Source organism: Coregonus clupeaformis, chromosome 20 (genome assembly GCF_020615455.1).
Source record: "Coregonus clupeaformis isolate EN_2021a chromosome 20, ASM2061545v1, whole genome shotgun sequence".
Classification (NCBI taxonomy): domain Eukaryota; kingdom Metazoa; phylum Chordata; class Actinopteri; order Salmoniformes; family Salmonidae; genus Coregonus; species Coregonus clupeaformis.
Window position 1 is genome coordinate 48,555,056 of NC_059211.1, and position 20,356 is coordinate 48,575,411.

At 47.1% G+C, this 20,356-nt stretch overlaps 1 protein-coding gene across 1 annotated transcript in view; it reads left to right on the forward strand.

Annotated features, from left to right (window-relative positions):
* LOC121533575 (neurocan core protein) overlaps window positions 1-16,160 on the forward strand; it is a 200,369-nt gene extending 184,209 nt beyond the window's left edge. Inside the window, exons 12-16 of the mRNA XM_041839642.2 lie at window positions 9,191-9,349; window positions 9,971-10,053; window positions 10,532-10,676; window positions 14,388-14,570; window positions 15,563-16,160. Coding sequence (XP_041695576.2) covers window positions 9,191-9,349; window positions 9,971-10,053; window positions 10,532-10,676; window positions 14,388-14,570; window positions 15,563-15,735 — 743 coding nt within the window. The 3' untranslated portion in view covers window positions 15,736-16,160. The remainder of the gene's footprint in view (window positions 1-9,190; window positions 9,350-9,970; window positions 10,054-10,531; window positions 10,677-14,387; window positions 14,571-15,562) is intronic.
* Window positions 16,161-20,356: the final 4,196 nt, after the last annotated feature.

The following is a 20,356-nucleotide window of genomic DNA, read 5'->3' on the forward strand; positions in this document are numbered from 1 at the left end:
TCAAAACGCTAAACATCCAACAAGCCAAACTGAAACAAGATCCCACAACATAGGTAGGCAAAATGGCTACCTAAGTATGATCCCCAATCAGAGACAACGATTGACAGCTGCCTCTGATTGGGAACCACACCCGGCCAACATAGATCTACACATTCTAGATCTACACATAGATATTCACACCCTGACCAAACCAACTAGAGATCTCTATGTCAGGGCGTGACATGGTCCCATGTTTCATGAGCTGAAATAAAAGATCCCATATTTTCCATTTGCACAAAAATATTATTTCTCTCAAATGTTATGCACAAATTTGTTTACATCCCTGTTAGTGAGCATTTCTACATTGCCAAGATAATCCATCCACCTGACAGGTGTGGCATATTAAGAAGATGATTAAACAGCATGATCATTACACAGGTGCACCTTGTGCTGGGGACAATAAAAGGCCACTCAAAAATGTACCATTTTGTCACACAACACAATGCCACAGATTTCTCAAGTTTTAAGGGAGTGTGCAATTGGCGTGCTGACTGCAGGAATGTCCACCAGAGCTGTTGCCAGAGAATTGATGAGCCGCCTCCAACGTCGTTTTAGAGTTTGGTAGTACGTCCAACTGGCCTCACAACCGCAGACCACGTGTAACCACGCCAGCCCAGGACCTCCCATGTCGCAAGGATCTGTACACAATTCCTGGAAGCAGAAAATGTCCCAGTTCTTCCATGGCCTGTATACTCACCAGACATTTCACCCATTGAGCACGTTTAGGATGGTCTGGATTGACGTGTATGACAGCTTGTTCCAGTTCCCGTCAATATCCAGCAGCTTTACACAGTCTTTCATGAGGAGTGGGACAACATTCCACAGGCCACAATCAACAGCCTGATCAACTCTATGTGAAGGAGATGTGTCGCGCTGCATGAGGCAAATGGTGGTCACACCACATACTGACTGGTTTTCTGATCCACACACCTACTTTTTTTTAAAGGTATCTGTGACCAACAGATGCATATCTATATTCCCAGTTATGTGAAATCCATAGATTAGTGCCTAATTTATTTATTTCAATTGACTGATTTCCTTATATGAACTGTAACTCAGTAAAGTCTTTGAAAGTGTTGCATGTTGCGTTTATATTTTTGTTCAATGTAGCTGATGATCCCTGGTCTACACATTCTGAGACAGGGGACGCTATATCACTCGCTCGGATGCTTTAACTGAGATTTATGTGCCTTTCTGTTGGCGCGAGTCTCTGTCAAATAAATTATCAATATTTCAATAATTTATTTGGACGGGCAAGGAGGTATGGTAGGGCGGGCCATAACGCTGGCCTTGACCCTGACCTTGCCCTCTGCACATTTTTTGTGCTGCACATACATCTGAGATGTTTGAGTAAGAGACAGACAGACAGAAGAGAGATGCTGTTTTATGCAGTATTGTGTTTTAAGACAGGCAGCTCCAGGGGCAGGCTGGAGATTGAGCCGCTGTGGGTCCTGTCTAAACCACGACTCTGCATAAACCGCAAGGAAAGCCGTCAAATTGATCTTCCTCTGGGTATTTATCGAGGCTATTAATGCTAATGAAGATTTGTGTTATAATAATACACATCGAGAGGGACACGTGCCGGGGCTCAGAGCAGAAGGCGGGCGGATCGAGTGGGCTTCAAGTCTTTGCCGTCTCTCTGCCAGAGCTTGTTGTCGCTTTGAGCACGATCCACCTCACTGGGGGTCTCGCATCTGCAGGAGCTTATCACTAAGTTTACAGGCAACTTGGCAGGGACTAGTCAAACAGAATAATGAAATGCTGTCAAATGACTCTGACTACAGCTCTCGGCCCATATGCTATTGTCTCTGTTTGCCAAGTCTGTTCTGGGGGAAAGGTGAAAGCCCATCTTGTCTTTGTGTGGCAGAATAGGAACCTGTGTTGATTCTCATTCAACATGCTTAATTAGGGACGTGTTCCAGGAGCAATCCTGGAATCCGCTGTGTGGCGGAGGGAGGGAGTCCTAGCATTGGAAAGCACTGCTTTCTTTTCTCTTTCTACAGTGAGGGAAAAAAGTATTTGATCCCCTGCTGATTTTGTACGTTTGCCCACTGACAAAGAAATTATCAGTCTATAATTTTAATGGTAGGTTTATTTAAACAGTGAGAGACAGAATAACAATAAAATCCAGAAAAATGCATGTCAAAAATGTTATAAATTGATTTGCATTTTAATGAGGGAAATAAGTATTTGACCCCTCTGCAAAACATGACTTAGTACTTGGTGGCAAAACCCTTGTTGGCAATCACAGAGGTCAGACGTTTCTTGTAGTTGGCCACCAGGTTTGCACACATCTCAGGAGGGATTTTGTCCCACTCCTCTTTGCAGATTTTCTCCAAGTCATTAAGGTTTCCAGGCTGACGTTTGGCAACTCAAACCTTCAGCTCCCTCCACAGATTTTCTATGGGATTAAGGTCTGGAGACTGGCTAGGCCATTCCAGGACCTTAATGTGCTTCTTCTTGAGCCACTCCTTTGTTGCCTTGGCCGTGTGTTCTGGGTCATTGTCATGCTGGAATAACCATCCACAACCCATTTTCAATGCCCTGGCTGAGGGAAGGAGGTTCTCACCCAAGATTTGACGGTACATGGCCCCGTCCATCATCCCTTTGATGCGGTGAAGTTGTCCTGTTCCCTTAGCAGAAAAACACCCCCAAAGCATAAAGTTTACACCTCCGTGTTTGACGGTGGGGATGGTGTTCTTGGGGTCATAGGCAGCATTCCTCCTCCTCCAAACACGGCGAGTTGAGTTGATGCCAAAGAGCTCAATTTTGGTCTCATCTGACCACAACACTTTCACCCAGTTCTCCTCTGAATCATTCAGATGTTCATTGGCAAACTTCAGACGGGCCTGTATATGTGCTTTCTTGAGCAGGGGGACCTTGCGGGCGCTGCAGGATTTCAGTCCTTCACGGCGTAGTGTGTTACCAATTGTTTTCTTGGTGACAATGGTCCCAGCTGCCTTGAGATCATTGACAAGATCCTCCCGTGTAGTTCTGGGCTGATTCCTCACCGTTCTCATGATCATTGCAACTCCACGAGGTGAGATCTTGCATGGAGCCCCAGGCCGAGGGAGATTGACAGTTCTTTTGTGTTTCTTCCATTTGCTGTTGTCACCTTCTCACCAAGCTGCTTGGTGATGGTCTTGTAGCCCATTCCAGCCTTGTGTAGGTCTACAATCTTGTCCCTGACATCCTTGGAGAGCTCTTTGGTCTTGGCCATGGTGGAGAGTTTGGAATCTGATTGATTGATTGCTTCTGTGGACAGGTGTCTTTTATACATATTACTTCAACTACCTCAACTAGCCGGTGCCCCCGCACATTGACTCTGCACCGGTACCCCCCTGTATATATAGCCAACCTACTGTTATTTTATTTTACTTCTGCTCTTTTTTTTCTCAACACTTTTTTTGTTGTTGTTTTATTTTTACTTTTTTTGTTAAAAATAAATGCACTGTTGGTTAAGGGCTGTAAGTAAGCATTTCACTGTAATGTCTGCACCTGTTGTATTCGGCGCATGTGACCAATACAATTTGATTTGATTTGATTTGAACAAACTGAGATTAGGAGCACTCCCTTTAAGAGTGTGCTCCTAATCTCAGCTCGTTACCTGTATAAAAGACACCTGGGAGCCAGAAATCTTTCTGATTGAGAGGGGGTCAAATACTTATTTCCCTCATTAAAATGCAAATCAATTTATAACATTTTTGACATGCGTTTTTCTGGATTTTTGTTGTTGTTATTCTGTCTCTCACTGTTCAAATAAACCTACCATTAAAATTATAGACTGATCATTTCTTTGTCAGTGGGCAAACGTACAAAATCAGCAGGGGATCAAATACTTTTTTCCCTCACTGTCTCTCTCCCAAGCAGTCCCAGCATGTCAACACACACACTCTCTCTCTCTCTCTCTCTCTCTCTCTCTCTCGCTCTCTCTCTCTCACACACACACACACACACACACACACACACAGACATGTTATGTTCTTCTATCCTCATGGGACCTAAAATATATTTCCATTCTAAATCCTATTATCCCCAACCATAATCTTAACCCTTACCATAACTTTCACACTAACCCTAACCTGAACCTTAAACCTAACTCCTAAACCTAACCACTAACCCCTTACCTTACCCTAACCCTAATTGTAAGCCTAAACCTAACCCCTAAACTTAAAATAGCCTTTATCCTCATGGGGATGTGGGAAATGTCCCTACGAGGGAGAATCTTCCTTATTTTAATATCCTTGTGGGGACTTTTGGGGATTTTAGGACCCCCCCCACACACACACACACACACAAACTCCTTTAACCTTCCTTGCATATAACTGACAGCCTCCCAGGATTAGCCCCTATAGACAGCGCGCTAGCATTGAGCCATTAGACTAGGTACTCTGGTGATCCAGTATGTGCAGGCTGAGAGGCTGCTGTTAGACAGAGTGTTGGGGTCCTGGCCTCCTCTTCTCTAATGGTCTCCCCAGTGGACCCTGGACCTGTAAACAGAGGCTCTGAGCTCTCTAGTGCTGATGGACTACCTGGCAGGCCCACCAATAACAGAGCTCCACTCCTGACGGCCTGAACACGCAGCAGCTCGTTTCAGGTTAGGGAGCTACCTTGGGAGCTAGTTACAGCTACATTCAGTAGATACTACCAGGCCTATTTGTATATGAGTGTGGTGTGCTATCCCTCTGTCCCGCTCATTCCCCTCTGCTCCCATCCACAGTCCACATACTGTACATATACAGCAGGTCTGTAAAGGTCTGTCCCATTTTCAGGCTGGTATCTAATTGTGTGAGTCCTCTCCCTCTCCAGCTCTCTGCCAGCAGCTTGGTGGTAAATGTCACATCTCCAGGTAATAAGGTGGAATGAGGCAGGCAGGCATCAGAGAGCATTAGTCATTTACAGTCTTCACCCATTAGATTGATGGTAATGCTCACCCGATTAGACTCCTCATCACAGGGCTGTAATATCCATAATAACCCCCCATCCTATCCTCCATTTACACATTCTCACAAAAAGCAGAGGGTGTCTCTGTGAGAATGTGGAAGGCTCTCTCCGACTCTGGGTGGCCTCGTTTAAATGGCAAAGAGCTGTCAGTCATTAAAGCGAGTGTCACAGGGAGAGGGAGAGGGGAGGAGAAAGGCAGTACACACACAGCGTTTCATCATCAGAGGTCTCAAAAAGCCACGGCGCACAAATATCACATTGTGAAGTGGATAAACGACCCAATCACTCAGCTGGAAGCATTTGGCCTTTTCTTTCCCTAACTGATGCTCATTCCCTGCTCACTCTGAATATTAATGGCAGAAATGTACCCCAGTCCAAAGGAAAAATCAAAACTTGAAGTAATGCATTAATATCAGGCATTGAGACGTCTGTCGGCGGAGGAAATCAGTCGAGCAGAGTCTTAAGATCTGTGAGCAGACCAGTATCTGTGTTGGCTTCCTTCTGGGTCAGGCTGTCTGTCTGTTCTGTCTGTCTGTCTGCACAGGCATGGTTCCTTTCTTTCTGCAGACAAGCTGCTTAACAAATATTGATAGTCTGGGTGAAATCGTCTAATGAGCAGGAGTGTTCACATCAAAGGCACTGATAAATAATGTTGCTGTGTGTGTGTGTGTGTGTGTGTGTGTGTGTGTGTGTGTGTGTGTGTGTGTGTGAGCGCCCCAGGCTCCTTCCTCTCAGGCTGTTGGATTAAGCTGCTCTGTTTGCCTCCTTCACACCACTGTCCTCTTTCATGGCAGCTCCCAGGAGGCCTTGGGGCTGGCTGGTAAAGGCCCAACAGTGGGCAGCCAATGCCTTACACACTGTCTGGGCATGGTGCCAGGTGCAGCCCACGGTGTGTGTATGCAGTGTGTGCGTGCATCCAAGTGTGTGTGTGTGTGTGTGTGTGTGCGTATTGCTTTGCATGTGTTTGTGTACATGCGTGCGTGTGTGTGCACCTACGTAGCCCCCAGTGTTTCCATTCTCCCTGTTTCTGTAGATAACAACCCCGTCTACGCCAACGCAAGCCAAGTTGGACACGCTCCCGACCCCAATACAATATACCAACCACGGAGCAGGCAAACTGTAAGCGAAGGTGTTAGAGGATGAAGCCGAAACCAGGGCTTATTTGGGTGTGATCTAAACAGACATGGTGCTAGAATGACTGCAATTCATTGATTATTGAATGTTATGGACACAGCTTTGTAGAACCAAAACATACACAGCCTCTGCTCAACAAACTCGATCTCGAGAACGAATCGTTTAGGTGGCTGCAGTTGGCGAACGACTGTGCTTATCACCTTGTCTGGCTACCAAGACTCCTTGCTCGGCCAAACGCTACACTACGCCCACGGACGTTAGTTTCTTCTCCGCAATGAGAAGTGTGTAGCGAACGACAGAGCAGCGGAATAATTTAGTGTGAGTCTTCAACCTACTTATCACCCTCACAGCAGTCAAGCAATGCGTTCCGCACAGAGTTGTTCACAATCTAGTCCGGTTACGGCCACAACTCGTTTAAAATGTATCAAGAAATAATCTTATTTGTATGCCTAGCAATCAACAAATGTACATTGTTTAAACACACGTTTACAAGTCTCAGTCATAAATGACAGCTCTAATAAACCTCCTATGGTAAATGACATGAACGAGAAGCTCGTTTTCAGTTCATCCTTCGCCGGTAGGGGGTCCCACGTGCTCTGGGCATTACAGACTCAAATGAACAAAATTTGTCGAAAGATTAGTTTTTTGTCTGAACAAGTCCGAAAAATCAGTCAGTAAAAATAGCCAAACTTCCCAGCACTACTTAATCTTTACCCACTTTTTGGAAATATAGCTTATAGCTTATATTATACAGTATGGCTGCAAAAACCAACTAGGTCGCTGTTGCAAAACAGGCTTTGTTTTCAATGTCTACCTGGCTCAATAAAAATACATTTGGACAATAGCACACCTCCTTACATCATACTGTTCAATGCAATTGTGTGGAACAGCAGAGTATTATTTGATGATAAAACCTACTTGGGCAGCAGAGACTGTGTGGGCTGACCTCAGCTGTGGAGGGAACAGAGATCTAGCTGTCTACTCACTCCATGACATCTGGATGATACTTAAAATCCCAGAGGTTTACAGCAGGCTCAATGATTGTCACATTATCTCTCACCTCTGCTCTGTCTAATTCATCCTATGAGTGAAAATGGGCCTCCCCCTTATCCACACACACGAACACAGGCACTGCTGTTGGGAAATTTGAAAGCATGATGAATGAATATGTGGCGAATTGCCATAGAGCGTTGAAGTGAGCAGCCAAACTCCCCCCACCCCGCCCGCACGCCCACCCGCCACATTCAGTCGCGCACACACACACACACACACACACACACACACACACACACACACACACACCGTAGCCCAGTGTGTGAGTGCGTTATCTTGGAGTCTGCTGGGCGTAGAAGGGGAGATTAGTGTCTGTAGCCCTGCAGATGTGTTCAGTTGCCTAATCACACAGGCCTCCACAGTGTGTTTGCATGTGTGTGGGTGTGCACGTGCATGCCTATATGCGTGCGTGCATGTGCCAATTTGTTTGGTGCTAAGGCAATTCGCCATTCATTCAACTTGCATTCCCACATTCTGCACATGTGCAAGTGTGTGTGTGTTAGGGCATGAGGGTACTGCTGTAGTTACCCTGTCACCACATGTTAAGTATTGCTTCCTATTATAAGGGGGTGCAAAACAATTTGCTACATGTTGTTCCCCATATTGAGAACAAATACAGACTAGATTGCTTTGAGCGCTGGCCATTGGAAGGTTGTGAATACTGATAGTGAGCGAGGATAATGCATTCTGCTGGAGCTGTGTGTTTTCAGAACCACGGACAGCTTTCCTCCGGAGTGATCCACTTCAAGCTTTCATCTGTTCTCCTCTGGGCATGTAGAGAGGTGTCTGATGACTCTATTATCACAGCACGGCGTTGTGGAGAACAGTCCACTACAAGCTACTGCATCATATGGAGAGCAGCTCTGTGTAATATAAGTGGACTGGACAGCCTCTCTGCAGCTAGCGCTCATCCACTTACAAACACACACACACCCTCCTCTCCTTGGCCCCTCTCCTCTGAGCTCCTCTCAGGCCGGCCTGGAAGTGTTTACATGCTAAGCAGGGTTCCATAAGGCCCTATTTGCACTGCCCAATTTACTGGTGTCGCTTTAGATGGGTTGGGGGAAAACCTGAGGCCATCTCTCTCTGATCCCCACTCTGCAGGGGTTGGAGGGAAAGGGGGGCTCTGTTGACAGATAAACCCTGAACCCCCATCCCCAAACACGGATGCATACACACGCACGCGCACACACTCTCTCTGTTTCCCTCACACACCCTCCGTAGACACAGTGAATGGGTGCAGCTGAGCACCGCCATACAGTAAACCCCAAGGAAGATGGATGGAGAGAGGGGGAGATGAGATGGAGGGAGTGAGAGGCTCAGTGCTTTCTGACAGGGATGAAGGGACAGGGAGAAACGGGATGGATAGAGGGAGAGAGATAGAGAGTGAGAAAGAGGGATGAAGCGGGAGGCAGAGGGATGGAGGACGAGGCTCAGTGCTGACAGGGATGAAGGGAAAGGAAGAGAGAAATGGATGGAGAGAAAGTAGGAAAGAGGAGACGAGCAAAGTCCTGACAGGGTTTAATTAGTCCGGATGGCGTCCCCACTGGGAGACATTTCTGGGGATTGTTGTCATTTAAATAGATTAAAGAGCCTTTCACAGGGCTAAGCTGCTTCCTCACACTGTTCTGCTCCCATCCCAGCCCACTGTCTGACTGGGATTAGGCCTGGACGGACGTCATGTTGGGAGGGAGGGAGGCAGGGTGGGGGAAAAAGGAGTGTCATACTGGAGGAGGGAAAGTAGAGCACTGGGAAGAATGTGAGAGACAGGAAAAAAGTGTGAAGTGTGTGTGTGTAACAGAGATATATGAGTACTCATGTATGTGCATTCATGTGTATACTGTTCATGTGTGCGTCTGTGTGTTTCTGTAGACTAACACCCCCCTCTCTCGCTCTCTCTCTCTCTCTCTCTCTCTCTCTCTCTCTCTCTCTCTCTCTCTCTCTCTCTCTCTCTCTCTCTCTCTCTCTCTCTCTCTCTCTCTCTCTCTCTCTCTCTCTCTCTCTCTCTCTGTATGTGCAGACACAGAGGGCTGTGAACACGCATGGAGGAAGTTCCATGGCCACTGCTACAGGTACTTCAGCCGCAGACACACCTGGGAGGACGCAGAGAAGGACTGCAGGGAGCACATCGGACACCTGGCCAGCATACACACACTCCAGGAGCAGGACTTCATCAACGGTGGGTGTCTTTCAATCATTACGACCTTACAGAATATATAATGAAGTGCAGTCTGATGTTCTCTGATCCTCAGTGGGATGGAGAAAGAAAGAAATGGATGAAAAGAAAGACAGAATCAAACCCCCAGCATGGGAGCCCCTCCCAGTCCCAGAGAGGCCAGAGCTATACATTCCCCCACTCCTCCCTCTTCCTCCCCTCCACAGACACATTTACCAAAAAGTGTGTTTAATTGCCTTGAAAATGGACGTCTCCATCCCGGCAATATAAGGAGCAAAGGCATTAGGAAGATTAATGGGCCCCATAATTATGTTAATCAGAAACATCAGGACTGAAATTTAATTACACCGCACTCAAATCTCATCAATGCTGCACCTTCCGCAAAGATTTGGCTGCTTCTGCCTTCTGCTATCTGGGCTGGAATTGGGATAAGATCAGAGCTGAGCCTCCCGTGTGTGTGTATGTGTGTGTGTGTGTGTGTGTGTGTGTGTGTGTAACTTGGGAATGGGTGGTGGTGCATTGGGGACTTAACATGTAGAATAGGAATGGAAATACTGCTAAATGGAAAAGTGTCTTTTTAAAGGATGGGTGGTGTGTGTTTATTTGTTTTGCCCTGTCGTTCAGGTCTGAGTCATGACAACACCTGGATCGGACTGAACGACAGAACAGTGGAAGAGGATTTCCAGTGGACTGACAACATGGACCTGGTTAGTGAGTGAGTGAGTGAGTGAGTGAGTGAGTGAGTGAGTGAGTGAGTGAGTGAGGCCCCTACGGAGGATGTGGATGTTAGCTAAAGGTCAGGTGGGAAGTTGATTGAGTGAATGTGTCATTACCTGTTTATATGTACACCCTCGCTCGCTGAACCACTTTTCTTCCAACACTACTACATCTTCCTAGAGGCATCTCCTATGTGCCTGATGTTATTTAAGAACTGTCATTACTCTGTGTCAGTCTATACCACTGGAGAAAGACCTGTGTTGAGACACATCAGCTTCTTGTTCAGTAAAAGAGCACAATGAAACAGTCTACAGTATCTACCACTTTCTTTTTTTGTTCTGTCTGTGTTGTGTGACTGTCTGTGGCTGGGTCTGTGACTCTCTGTACCATGTGTCGGTGTCGTGTGTCTGTGTCTGTTGCTGTGCCGTGTGTCTGTGTCTTTGACCCTGTGTGTCTGTGACTGTGCAGCAATATGAGAACTGGCGGGAGAACCAGCCGGACAACTTCTTTGCGGGTGGAGAGGACTGTGTGGTGATGATCGCCCACGAGAACGGCAAGTGGAACGACGTGCCCTGCAACTACAACCTGCCCTACGTCTGCAAGAAGGGAACAGGTGAGAGGGTAAAAGAGGAAGGGAGGGAAGGAAGGGGGGAGAGAAGCGGAGAGAAACTGAGATTGCGAGGGGATGAAAAGACAGTGGGGGAGAGAATGAAAGAGAGTTGAAGAGGAGGTGAAATTATGCTTCCGCTGTGCTTTAAATACTTTAAAGAATACTTAAAAGTATTCTGTCTGTTAGGGAGAACATCTTAGGCCTCTTCAATCAGTCAGTCTGGACTTGATCATTACAGCTCACCTCCAAGCGCAGTCAGCTCACTTGTAGCTGTGCTTTCACACCTAAGGCAGCTCCTTACAGAGATGGTCTTACTGTCAGATCAGGGGCTGAGAGTTCTTCAGAGCATTTAATCCACAAAAAAATGATCCTCCTTTGTGTAAAACATTGTTGGAAAAGTTTCACACAAAGTTTTGGGGCTGTCTGGTAAAGTTTCTGTGTCACATGATCAGGCTTCTGTGAATCTGCTCAGTCATGGTGCTGTGAGACGCCAGAGAAGTGCGCATCCTAACATGCTCCTCTGTGGGCTTATTATAGCCGATGGTCTTTCATTTGCATTTGGGGCAGACAGAGAGACATGTTATTAATAGCCAGCCAGGTAGATGTTTGTAGGTTGGTTGAGACGACTGGCCAGACTCCAGAGCTGTGTTTAAGGAAATGGAGGATCGGGTCACTGCTAAATCCTCTTGGGTACTGATTTAAACTAGCCTCAGGCTATAAACATTATTTAGTTCATCTGAATGGGTCACCAAAGAGTTAGAGTTATAAAACTTAGAGTTAGATAAGTCTCTCATGCCACAGAGTTAGATAAGTCCCATTTGCCACAGAGTTAGATAAGTCTCTCATGCCACAGAGTTAGATAAGTCCCATTTGCCACAGAGGTAGATAAGCCCCTCATGCCACAGAGTTAGATAAGTACATCATGCCACAAAGTTAGATAAGTCCCTCATGCCACAGAGGTAGATAAGCCCCTCATGCCACAGAGTTAGATAAGTCCCTCATGCCACAGAGTTAGATAAGTCCCTCATGCCACAGAGTTAGATAAGCCCCTCATGCCACACTAATGTTCGGTGTCCACTGCCCTCGAGTCAGATCAACTTTCCACTGTATGTTATTTCTCTCATCAGAGGTGCAACCCATAGCTGATGACACACTGTCACAGGTCTAACTGAATGCCTCCAACTGGGAAGCTGACCTTCAGTCAATCAGTCAGTGGCAGCATTCCATTTTCAGCCCAACTAAACCGTATGTTGTCTTGATTTCTACAAGTTTAGTGCTGTTGTTCTCTTTGGGTCTGCTCATCAGTGGACGTATGGCGTGATTGGCTGATTACTGGCGTGTGGCTGACACTCAGGCCTGTCCTCTGAGAGAGAGACAGTATCCAATCAGTGAGACACGTCATCTGGGTTATTAGTGTTACCTATAGTGCCATGGGGAAGAGCACAGAACAGGCAGGCATGAGCCACCCTGATTAGGAGGATGGGTTGTGGTGAAGGCATCAGTCATACACACATACTCAAACACAGAATATTATCAAATATTCACATACTTATTCACATACAGTTCAAAATATTCTCAGACACACAGCCCAAGTCCAGGCCAGAGCACACTGGTCCTTTGGGGCAGTTGGGCCATAAATCCCATAGAACACCTGCCACTGCCTCTACCAATTACTATTTTTCTCTTGCAACTCTCCTCTGGGGACAGAGAAGCAGCTCACCCTGACACCAACCCAGGACACCCTGACACCCACCCAGGACACACGCTATCACATACTCACAGTTCACCCCAACTCTGCTGCCTGCCTGCCTGCCTACTGTGACTTGTCAATACATTGGCTGAGATTGGAGTGTGTGTGTGCGTGCGTGCGGACATGCGTGCGTTCATGGGTGTTGGTGAGTGAGAGAGAGTGTGTGTTTGTGTGTGTGTGTGTGTTGAAAATATGTTTGCGTGGTTGTGTGTGTGGACATACCCAGCTCACCCCAGTCTAATCTGCTGAAACATGTTATTCTCTAAGTGTAAAGCTGTAGCCCACAGGGCTCGGAGAGTGCTGGATGGATCCAGGCTCCAACTGTCCAGCTTTCAAAAGAACACTAAATCAGCCTGACACACACACACACACACACACACACACAATCCTGCGTGCCTGCCAGGCATCCTCAGCCCAGCCCCAGTCAGTAAGATCTGTGTTGTGTTATTGAGTGCCATGCCTTGTTCTGTGGCTATTGATCTGTTGCCACAGCTGCACACTAGTGTTAGTAATGTCCCTCCTAGTCTCTGTTACTGCACACTAAACACAGGGTGTGAAAACAGTGGTTTTCTGGTTGGCTGAATATGAGGTGTGAGATGTTGCAGCAATCACTATACTGGCAGTCTAAACAAACCCTGTTAACACAATTTAAAGATTTTTTAAAAGTGGGGTAATCTGATATGGCTAGGCATTATTATGGTGTCTAATAATATCATGGCTAGGTAATAGCCTACAGGTAATTAAGTAGAATGTAAGGTGCTATGGTTGTGAGCAGTATATGGTTCTTGCAGCCTGCCTTTTAATCACACCTCTGTACTGCAGCCCCAGTCCTTAGTGCTCTGTACTGCAGTGGGGCCTTTACAGCCTGGCATTAAGCTGACTTCCTGCTTTTAGAAGGCCAGACCTCCCACTGGGCCCATACTGCAGTCACAGACCCTGTGTGGATACCTGGAAAATACATCCTTCCTTCCCTCCTTCCCTCCTTCCCTCCCTTCCTCTACTCCTTGGAGTTAGCGCTGATCTGATAGTTCTGAATTAGTGTTAGCTATGTAAGGGACATCTCATTTCCACCATGTTCAACCATGTTCCAGATGAGAGGTCGGCGATTACTTCAAGGAAGGGAATGAAGCACTTACACTTAGTCTACAGCTGGGTTGGTGACTGTCTGTTGGTTAGAAACTCACTGAGGAGGGCTTTAGGTTTCAACTGTAGGGCTGACATCTAGGGGAATGACAGAGGAACTGCACCATCACCGCATGTCACCCCTCTTCATCCCTCGTCTCTCACTCGCCCTCCCTCTAATCCAGGCCAATGAGAAGTAAGCGTGGGTACATTCCTGACACCTGTCACACACTGTGGCCCCTGAGGGCCCAATCCCCTCTGAAAGGTCGGGGTAGGGCAAAGTTACCCCTGGACACTGATCTAAAGTCAGTTTGGCATTTTCCTCCCAGATAGTGAAGATTAGGTTTGGTGGAGGGGAAGCTGATCCTAGATCTGTGCCTATGGGGAACAGCCAGAGCTGAAAGGTCAGTGAGTCAGTGTGATGTCTCACTGGGCTAAGAGCCCTGTAGGGTCTGTCTGGTGTCTCAACCTCTTTGCCTGTCTGTCTGTCCCCACTCCTCACATCAACACAACGCTCTAGGTCAGGAGATGACAACAGCCCACGCAAACAGACTAGTACACACGCACACACACACATGACTCATCTCTTTTGGTTTCCCTTGAACTTTACATGTGTGTGTTGTGTGCCGTTGATAGTTTTGAAGAGTGGAGGGGAATGTTCTTTAAAGCAGGGCTCTACAACCGTCTCTTGCCCAGGGACAAGGGCAAAAACAGTAAGGGGAAAGACTGGGTGATGACTGATGACTGTGAATGGTGATAGACATATTAGGACCGCATTGTTATAATGTACCACTCATCCATTGCTGGATTTCCATTTCTCACTCTCTTTCTCCATTTGGCAGTGCTGTGTGGGAACCCTCCCACCGTGGAGAACGCCTTTCTGATTGGTCGTAAGCGGTCCCACTATGACATCCACTCAGTGGTGCGTTACCAGTGTGCCGACGGGTTCCTCCAACGCCACATCCCCACGGCCAAGTGTCGTGCCAACGGCAAGTGGGAGCGGCCCAAGATCATCTGCACAAAGTGTGAGTGACCAAGACTATTAAAGGGTTTTAAGTTTTATCTCTATGGGGTAAACGCTCAAAAACAGTAGAGGAATGGAAACTTAAAATTAGACCGAATTCATTAGGAATACAAGACTCTCCATAGAAGTTGTAACATGTACTCTAATTTGACAAACTTTTCATCAGATAGAGGTTGAGTGATGACTGTAATCTAATTTTAATGTAGATAAAACAATGTTATAGCTCTTTTTCTGTTGAGATAGTGTATCGCTCCAAAGTGTGATTGACAGCCAGGGGTTTGGAGGAATGCCAGAAACACCAAGAAGAAACATTTCATTTTACTATCCTCCCATGAGAAGTAAAACTTGCTCTGCAGAACGACAGAAACATCCATCTTTATGACAGCATAATCATTCATATTGTAGGATTGTATCAATGTTTGCCCTTTTTAAGAAGTTATGAGCAAACAAATATTTCCCATTTCCCCTTTCGGCTCGTGCTGACAAATAATGAATTGCTGCTGTTTGAACTGGAGAGAAAATATGGAGCCTTATTTCGTATTCAGTGCATTTCGAGTGCAATGTTGTTTTCCTGCTATAGTCGTTTGTTAGTCATCATTATCATGGGAAGGTAGACTTTCTGTTGGCAAACCCAACCCAGGACCAATGGATCCAATTTGGCAGCACAACATAGGAAGGAAGCGGCTTACTCAGGCCGTGAGTGGGAGGACAGTCCTATGCTAATACATGTAGAGAGCTAGTAATGTAAAGTAGAGTAGAGAAGACACTTTGGGCTGAGTGGCTGATGTTGAGTGCTGTATGTCTGTGGTGTTGACCTCTCACCCCCCTCCTCTCACATCTCATATCCCTCTCTCACTCCTTCTCATCCTTGACTCTCCACTCTACTCTACTTCTCACCCCCCCCTCTACTTCCTCTCATCCGGTCTCGCCTTTCTCTTTCCCCTGACTCCTCCCCTCTCTCCCCCTTTCACTCCCTTCTCTCTCTCTCTCCAGCCCGGGGAGCTCACCGCTACAGGCGGCACCATGACCATCACAACGGGCGACGGGAGCGCAGAAAGCACAAGAAGCACGGCCATGGACACGGAGAGGGGGGCCACCACGGAGGGGATCAGGGCCACGGGCACGGGCACGGGCACGGGCACGGGAACGCTCATGCCCACATCTGAACCAAAAATGTCCACTGCCCGAACCTCGCCTCGCTGCCCAGTCTCCCTCCTCTACCCCTCTCTACCCCCTCTCCTGCCCTGTTCCTGACCCCACAACCTGGCTCCCAGAGCCAGCCTGTATCATACTCAACTCTGAGGCCTGACAGCCGACTGCTAGGCCTCCCTGAGACAATAACAATCCCTTTGTACTCTTCTTTCCTTTCACTACTTTCCTTAGTGTTTTCTTCCTTCCCTCCCAACCTACATTTATCAAGTCAACGATGACCCAGAATATGGGGCTTTGCTCAATTGTTAAATCTTAAGAGGTTTCATTTTTTTTCCTTCTATTTTTACATTAATGATCGTGGAGGAGGAGGTTTAGTACAAACTGTAAATAGTGACAACATCATTGGAAAGAGTCAAGGAATACACGTACATGCAATCCATGTTTTTCAATTGAGTCTTCTATTCTAACCTTATTTTTAAGAGATGCAGTGTCTGAGTGTATTTCTTGACTTTGCTGTTTTTGGTTAGCTCTTTGTAAGACATTTTGCTTAATGACCTACAACAGTTATTCTGAACAGATTTAGCTACACGCTTTCTTTGACACTGGTGGTGGTACAGATTTTGAATGACTAGCATTGTATCTCATCATTGTAAGACAGTCACTTTTAACTGGGTGTAGTAGGTCCACAGAATAAAACAGAGAAAACGCACAGTTAGCTTGTATCCAAGTCAACCTCACACCACTGAGGTCAATCCAAAAGCTGGAACAGCTCCTCATAGTGGTGGAAGACCCCCACAGCAGTCCTTTTCAAAGCTGAACTGGAAATGTTTATTCTAACAATATCATCCAACTGTATGTGTTTCCTTTCTAAGTCATTCTGTGTTCCTGCTTAACTACTAGAGGAGATAGCTAGTAAGGAGTCGAGAAACCCAGCCCAGAATAGCTGTTACCTTTGGAACTGGCCAGATTATGACTGGCCTCTCTGAGTCTGGTTTCCCAGCTAGCTAATAGGCAATGATCCTTCATCAGAATTCTCTCATGCCCATCACCTCACTCTCATATTCCGTCTGCGTCCCAGTATTAATGGTATGTTCGTCTTCCATTTTGGAGATCTACTTCTCTGGCCCGCTGAGGAGAAATTGTTCTGTCAGACTGTCAGAAAGAGAGAAGGAGAGGGGGAGGAATAGAGAAAGAGAAAAAAAAAAGAGAGGAGCAGGGCATTCGGACTCTTAATTGCAGTCGCCCCCTTCTCCAGCACATCAAACAGAGAGATGTCAGGGCTCTCTGTGCAGCCGGCGGGTACAGAGCTGGGCCCATAATTAGCTTTCTAAAGTAGTGCAGATGAGGACATAATGCCGGGATGAACTCCCACTCTGCCCCACCCGAGGAGAAGTGAGCTGGGCTAATGTCATAGTGTATGGATCTGGCTTTAAATACAGAGAACAAGATTTGTTGGAGGACGCAGGGGTGGCTGGGTTCAGAGCCCAGTCTCAGTGAGGTTTGTGTGGGGGGCGACAGTGACAGCGACAGGGCCCACAGAAAATTATAGAAATATTTGAGACTATTAAGAGAGATAAAACACCCTTCTATTTCTGGACCGGGAGGCAACCGGCGGTCATTCACAGTGGTTCAGAATAGTACCAGGACATGCATGGTTTTAAACAGGGCTGTCCTGTCTGCTGCAGCCTGCAGCCCGGAGCCGGCTGGGATAAGACCCGGGCCACCTCCTCTCTGCTGGTAGAAAAGGAGACGTTTAATTTTTTCTGCAGGATCCGACTGATTCTCTAAAGCTCCTTTATCGCCTTTACGCAATTCCTCTGAGCTTACGCCCCCCTCTTCCTTTCATTATTTCTCTGTCTCTCTCTCCTCTCTTCCTCTCTCCCTTGTCTTTCATCCTCAGCCCTTTATCCACCTTGTCAATGACACAGACAGGGCCTGAAAGAGAGAAAAGAGAGAAAGCTCCATATCAGTACAATTAATCTCCCTTAAAACATGCTTAATTAATGAAGAGGTTATCATCATGACCTTTGTCCCTGGCTGTGATGACAGGGGCTTTGCTCTGACAGACGGGGAGCCACAGGCCTGTCACAGCACTCAAACTCTGACGTCTTTTAGATGTCAGTCTAATATCGGCTTTTTTTCTATCCCATCTACCATTCCAGACAATGGATTGATCGTGGGTGGGTGCATGCTCCTTAGGCATTTTAAGCAGCTGAGATTCTCCTAAAGATAGTGAGATGACTATAATTACTATGGAGTTAAGCAAGACAGTATGTGTCTGTCTCTTACAGTAATACGAGGGACGGAGTGTGTGTGTGACAGGAAGAACCAATATGAAGAGGTAATTGGATCTCTCTCTCACAAGGTGGATAAGGACAGAACTGTAAAACGAACAAACCAAGACTGCTGAGATAGAGACTGGGCTGGAAAGAGGTGGGAGGTTCTAAACAGATGTTGGATATGATTAGGGAGTAGAGATGGAGCCGACCGATGTGTCTGGCTGGCAGGCAGTCGTCCTCTAGTCTAGGATGCTGTTGTTATCTCTGCACCAGACCAGCTGCTTATTGGTGGATCTCCTGGAGCAATGGGTCAACTCAGCTCAATGTGCTCTGTGGATGGTGTCAGCCTGCTCCGATGCACACAGACATACCTTCATTCTCTGCGACACTCCAGACACATACTCTCTCTCTATCACAGATACAAACCTTCTCGCTTTCCCTATCTGACTCACTCTCTCACCCTCTCTTCAGCTTCAAACACACACACACAGCCACCCGTCTTCAGCCCAGACGCCCTTGCTCCAACTCCAGACAGCACCCTCTTTCTCACCTACTATCCCTCTCTACCAGTCGCCCTCCCTCTCCAGCTCTGTAGTCTGATGCCCTGAATTCAGGCAGACGGCCGGGACAATGGGATCGCTGCTTCATTGCGATGAGCCTTAATTATGAAGACAAGTCACTAAACAACAGAGGTCGCCCACAGCTGTCTGCTGCCGCGGCACGGCATGGTCGGAACGCCTGCAGGAGGAATGCCTTCACAACCATCTGGGCTTCTTCCTTAGGCTATAGCCAGCACCTCACCTTCAATGCTACGGAGCCATTCTGATCACACAGGCTTTGGGTTCCCTGTAGGAGTGAGTGAGTGAGTGAGTGAGTGAGTGAGTGAGTGAGTGAGTGAGTGAGTGAGTGAGTGAGAGAGAGAGAGAGAGAGAGAGAGAGAGAGAGAGAGAGAGAGAGAGAGAGAGAGAGAGAGAGAGAGAGAGAGAGAGAGAGAGAGAGAGAGAGAGAGAGAGAGAGAGAGAGAGAGAGAGAGAGAGAGAGAGAGAGAGAGAGAGAGAGAGAGAGAGAGAGAGACAGAGAGACAGAGACAGAGACAGAGACAGAGAGACAGAGAGACAGAGAGACAGAGAGACAGAGAGACAGAGAGACAGAGAGACAGAGAGAGACAGAGAGACACAGAGAGACACAGAGAGACACAGAGACACAGAGACAGAGAGAGACACAGAGAGACACAGAGACACAGAGACACAGAGACAGAGAGAGTTACTGTATGTGAAATATGGCCTCCCTACTCTCCCCAGACCTCGGCCAATAATTAAGTGATGACATGGTCTCTGCACGGTGGTTGCGGTGCGCTGCATCTGTGTTGTGGTGGGGGATATTTCCCTAAATCTTCATTAGAACTACGTCAGAACTGTATCTCTGCACTCTACACGGTCGGCAAACCATGAGTGTGTGGATGCGCAGTCAGATAGCGTTTGATTGGATCAGAGGGTTAGAGCAATGGAGAAGTTCACTTTCTGTCGTCTGTCTCAGGTAGCAACAGACTAGCAGCCGGAGAGGAAGGAAAACTCTGTTAGTATTCTGAAGCACACGCTATAATAATGCGTAACCTTGCCCTTTTGTATTTACACAGTTGTATGAGTGTGAGACGGAGGACAGGAGTGAGGCAGGAGCGGAGAGGAGCAGGGAGAGAGCACTTCCCTCTGTTTAATCTGGGCCCTGCGTTAGCAGCAAGCATCCATCAATGACTACATACACTGCTTTAGTATAAACAAAGGGTGTGTGTGTGTGTGTGTGTGTGCGGCATCCCATCCCAGTGTGTGTAACACAAGTATTACTAGTATTAGGAAAGCATGCAAGTGAATTGGATGAGCTTTAGCTTGGCAAACAAATATGAGATGAGCGTAGGTGGATGACGGGAGATTGTTCTTAGGACAGGTAGACAGTAAACGAGCCAGTGTCAGCGGAACAACCAGGAACCACCACTCATCTCCTCTCCTCTCTCCTCCCTTGCCTAGACCTCTCTCGCCTCCTCTTCTGTCCTCATTTCACGCCTCCTGTCTTCTCGCTCCTCCCCCTCCTCTCAGTGCTGATCCCCAGAAGTCCAGTGAGGGCAGGTAATCCTGACACTAAACCCCAACACGGCTCTCTACTGTAGGTCACTATCATCTGATTGCAAGCTGCTTTCTACCTTAGTGTGCTGGTGAATGAGATGACAGCTCTGTAGCAGCCGAGGCATCAAAAACACTGTGTCAGTACTGTCTCCAGACCATCAACCAATAGGATGCTCAGCATAGTCCTGTGGTGAGGAAACCTGCTTTCTGACTGCTAGAGGGTAGTGTGTCACCTGTTA